Source organism: Marmota marmota, unplaced genomic scaffold, assembly GCF_001458135.2.
Source record: "Marmota marmota marmota unplaced genomic scaffold, marMar, whole genome shotgun sequence".
Taxonomy (NCBI): domain Eukaryota; kingdom Metazoa; phylum Chordata; class Mammalia; order Rodentia; family Sciuridae; genus Marmota; species Marmota marmota.
In genome coordinates, this window is record NW_026000082.1 from 13,188,886 (window position 1) to 13,193,907 (window position 5,022).

General features: G+C 41.6%; 1 protein-coding gene across 1 annotated transcript in view; it reads right to left on the reverse strand.

The window, feature by feature from the left end:
- Positions 1-617: 617 nt before the first annotated feature.
- The window catches only part of Gpx7 (glutathione peroxidase 7), a 12,434-nt gene continuing 8,029 nt past the window's right edge, over positions 618-5,022 (reverse strand). The window contains exons 2-3 of the mRNA XM_015484991.2: positions 2,759-3,020; positions 618-1,685 (exon numbers count right to left, since the gene is read on the reverse strand). Coding sequence (XP_015340477.1) covers positions 1,522-1,685; positions 2,759-3,020 — 426 coding nt within the window. The 3' untranslated portion in view covers positions 618-1,521. The remainder of the gene's footprint in view (positions 1,686-2,758; positions 3,021-5,022) is intronic.

Here is a 5,022-nt window from a genome sequence, read left to right on the forward strand (position 1 = left end):
ATGGTATACATACATATTATTGTTTATATGTACATATACACGGTTTCAGAGTCTTTTAGAAGAGGAAATGATAGAGCAAAGGATACAAAGATTTTGTTTTAAGGGCTGGAGATGTGGCTCAAGCAGTAGCGCGCTCGCCTGGCGTGCGGGCCCGGGTTCGATCCTCAGCACCACATACAAACAAAGATGTTGTGTCTACCGAAAACTAAAAAAAAAAATTTCTCCTAAAAAAAAAAAAAAAGATTTTGTTTTAAAAGATATTTCCAGTCAGATGCAGTGGTGTACACCTGAAATCCCAGCTAATTGGAAGGAGTAGCAGAATCACAAGTTTGAGGGCAGTGTGGGCAATTTAGTGAAACCCTGTTTCCAAATAAAAAATAAAAAAGGCTGGTAGATGTAGCTCAATGATAAAGCACTTCTAGGTTTAATCCTCTGTACCAAGGGGATAAAATAAAAGATCATCACCAAAACAACCTTGTTCCATTTTGTCCTATCAACAGTTTATATGAATGCCCATATCCCTACATCCTTACCAAAAATGAGTATTATCATTTCAAAAATCTTTCCAACCTATGAATCTGAATATCTTTTCATGTCCTCATTGGGTATTTGTATTCTTTTGTGAATTACCTATTTATATCCTTTGCTTTTGTTGTTGTTGTAGTATACCTTTGGTCTATAAATTTTGGGGGGGGCAATACTGATTAGCTTGATTTAAAAAAAAAAGGTATGGAAGTTTTTGTACCAAATTGCTGACAGTGTTTATTTCCAAGGCGTGAGATTATAGAAAATGAGGGGGGGGGGACTTTAACTTTTATTTTACATTATCCTTATTTTTGGATTTTTACAAGGTATTTGCTTTCTTTCTTTCTTTTTTATTTTATTTTTTTAGGTTCTGAGGATTGAACCGAGGGCTTCACATGTGATGTCAGGCAAGTGATCTGCCACTAAGCTACATCCCCAGTCCAGGAACTTGCATCTTCTGTAATTAATAATAATAATACACAAAGGAAAACAAAAAAATAAATGTTTGATCTAGATTTCTATTGGGTGGAAATTTATGTTGGGTATAAGATTTTATTAACCACAAGTTATTTTTTGGTTTATATGCAAAAAACACACCACATTTATTGAATGCCTCCTATTTGGCTGGCACTGCCCAAGGCACTTTCCCAGGTGTTCCATCCTAATCCTCACAACATCCCTGTGAGGTAGGAACTGGCCCCATTTTCCAGAGTCCTGAGAGGATAGATTATTGCCAGATATGCTTCTACTTGCCACATGTCTTCATTGACTAGTGATTCACTACTAAGAGCTCTTCTTGGCCAGGAGTTCCTTCTGGTGGCTCTATGATTCAAAAAATACTATAATTTTCCCCTTATAAGAATGAAAGGGGAGGTGGGATAAGAATGATGGAAAGAGAATCAGTGAGTCTCTCCCTTTGAAGCACCATTTGAGCTTGCTTTGGTCACTTATACACAGATAGGTGGGACAGGGTTGGTGGGAGAAGAGGCAAAGTGGTTATAAATCTTCTCGCTTCTGCAGGATGAGCTTCCTCACCAGTGCCATGATCTGAGGCCTGATCTCCTCCACTGACACAGTTGGGTCCCAAGCCCCTACTACCTTTCCATCTGGGGCCACCAGATACTTCCAGAAGTTCCAGGTGGGCTCCTTCCCAGAAGTTTCTAGAGAAAAAGGAAGAAGGTGAACAAAATGTACTTCTTTGTGTATCCTCTCCTGGAATTCCACTGGCTAGCTGAATAATCAGGGGTCCCTTTGCCTTCCTAACCCTCAACCTCCTGGGTCTGGTTGCATCAGAATCATTGGAAGGTTTGGGGGCACTGCTTCAGTAGGTCTCAGGCTTATGCAATTTTAACATCTCCTTTGGTGCTTCTAAAAGCAAGGTTAGATTTGATCTATGATCATGGAAACTGGGAAAGAACTAACAAAAACACACAGAAGAAAAGCAAACATTGGAATTGACTGGAGAAGCAAAACATAAACCAGCCTTGGTAAAGGACATTTTGTTTGCTTTACTATTGCTGCTTATTTACTCCTACAGGTAAGTAGGTAGTGGGGTTATGGTGAAAGATACAAAGAAACCAGAAATGTGGAATGAAAGAGAGCAAAAATGGAACCCCCAAGGGAAGAAAAAGGCCTGAGGGAAGAAACAGGTTCATAATGACAAGCTTGGTCCACGACCCCATTTTGTGGCTCTGAGGTTTCTAGGGATAGAGAAGGGATATACTCTGAAACATTCACATCTGGTAGTTTATTTAGCTTAGAAGGTTTCCCTTCCATGGTCTACAGACTTTGCCTCTGGCTCAGGGCTGGAAATGCCTGTCAGCCATCTTGGTCAGCCTTCTCCAAGTATGTGGTGTCCCTTGTGTGTGCCTTGGTTTCTCCTCTTCAGTCCATAAACTCAACTAATCCACATGGACTAAAGTGTGAGGGCCAATCTCCTTCTAGGAGCCTATTTATATGAAAATAGAAACCCAGAGAAGTCCTTAGGAGTCACCCTGAGGAAGAACTGCAAGGCACCAGGTATGGAGATATTCTTAGGCAGGAATCCCCCCCAGGTTGGCCCTCCCCCACTTTACTTAATGATTAGTACTGGAATAAAATATCAATCCACCTGAGAGGGTCAGGAAGGGAAAAGGGCCCCAGATTACCCAGCTAGCCAGTGGCTTCTGCTGCCCAGGGAGCCATGGCTTCAGCCACCTGAGGGAAGGTGAGGGCAAGAAGGGATAGGACTCACCAGTTAAGTACTTGAAGGCAGGGTGGGCACCAGTGCCAGTGACTGCAATCTTGCTAAACATGGGGAAAGAGACACTATAGGTGTGACGAACAAAGCTCTCAATCTCTCCATTGCTGTCTGGCTCTTGTTGGCCAAACTGGTTGCAGGGAAAGGCAAGCACATTGAAGTGATGGGGACCCAAGTCCCGCTGTAGCTGCTGCAGGGCTCGATAGTGCTGGTCTGTGAAGCCACACTCACTAGCCACATTTACCACTAGGGACACCTGGATGGCAAAAAGAAAACAAAACAAAGCTCATGCATATACACAACTCAGTGAAAGGAATGTACTTAGATTTGCCCCAACATGCTCACATATGAGACTCCCCCAACAATTAATGTCCCCTCATATACACAAGGGGGGTTGGAACTCAGTGGTAGAGTGTGTGTCTAGAATGTGTGCAGCTTTGATTTTGATCCTTAGCACCACAAACAAAAACAAAAACCCCACTATGTACATATGTATCCCATTTTGTTCCCTCCCCTCCAGCAAACACAAACCTTTTTCTTTGATCACTAGACTAATCCCTAATTTTATTAAAAGCTTAGGCAATAAGTATGTACACAGTATACATATTTATGTATATTATCTCACATATACATGTACACAAGCACACACAGGCACATAAGAAACAAGCATTCATGAGTTTACAGATATGTGTACGCACAGATGAACATGTGTGGGTATAAGTACACAATACATATAAATGGGTTCACACATGCCCTACCATAAAAACATATATTAGCAAATAGTGCACATACTCACAAATACAGCACAAAGTCACACACACACTGGTGAGCACAATTGGGAGGTGATGTGGGAGAGTAGAAAGGCACACCTGGGTCCAATTTTTGGCTCAGTCAGCTAGCATTCAACACTCTACACTGTAGTTGCCTGCATGTTTTGGCTTCTCTTCTAGAATGGAAACCTGCTGAGGACAGGAGCTAAGTCCACTTCATCTCTGGGTTAGCGTATGAAAAAGCCTTAGTAAGTGTCTGCCGAATAAGTAAGTGTGCACACACACATAAACGCCTGAATGGTACAGAGACAGATATAAGTTTCCTGGCTAAAAAGACCGCTGGAGGGCTGAGGTTGTGGCTCAGTGGTAGAGGGCTCTCCTAGCACATGAGAGGCACTGGATTGGATCCTCAGCACCACATAAAAATAAATAAATAAATAAATAAATAAATAGATAGATAGATACATAGATAAATAAAGATATTGTGTCCGTAAAAAATACTTTTAAAAAAGACCCCTGGAGGGCTGGGGTTGTAGCTCAAGTGGTACAGCATTTGCCTCCCATGTGTGAGGCACTGGGTTCGATTCTCAGTACTACATATAAATAAATAAATGAATAAAAGGCCCATGGACAACTTAAAAAAAAAAAGAACCCTGGATCCCAGGGCAATCCCATTTTTATCCCCTCCCCTCCAGGGAACAAATACATCTTTCTTTGATCACTAAATGTGTCAGTCAGCTTTTTCACTGCTGTGACCTAACAAGAACAATTTTAGAGGAGAAAAAGTGTATTTGGAGCTCACAGTTTCAGAGGTCTCTGTCCATAGATAACTAGCTCTGTTGCTCCAGACTGGAGGTGAGGCAGAACTTCATGGTGGAAGGGTGTAGCAGAGGAAAGCAGCTCTGGAGATGGCACCAGGAAGCAAAGAGACTATTCCACTCACCAGAGACAAAATATATCCCCCAAGGTCATGTTCCCAGTAATTTATCTCTTTCAGCCACACCCTACCTGCCTACAGTCACCACCCTGTTAATCCATTCAAGTGAATCAATGCACTGATTAGGTTAAGGCTCTCCTAACTCAATTTCACCTCTAAACTTCTTGCATTGTCTCACATTTAAGCTTTTGGGGGACACCTCATATTTAAACCCTAATAATGACTAATCCCTATTTTTATTAAATGCTTAGGCAATAAATATTAAAGCTGGGTAACTGGAGATTGCTAGGCAAGTGCTCTACCTCTAAGCTACATCCCCAGCCCCCACTGGCTGCTTTTTTTTTTTTTTTATTGTTGGTTGTTCAAAACATTACATAGTTCTTGATATATCATCTTTCACACTTTGCCTCAAGTGGGTTATGAACTCCCATTTTTACCCCGTATACAGATTGCAGAATCACATCAGTTACACATCCATTGATTTACATATTGCCATACTAGTGTCTGTTGTATTCTGCTGCCTTTCCTATCCTCTACTATCCCCCCTCCCC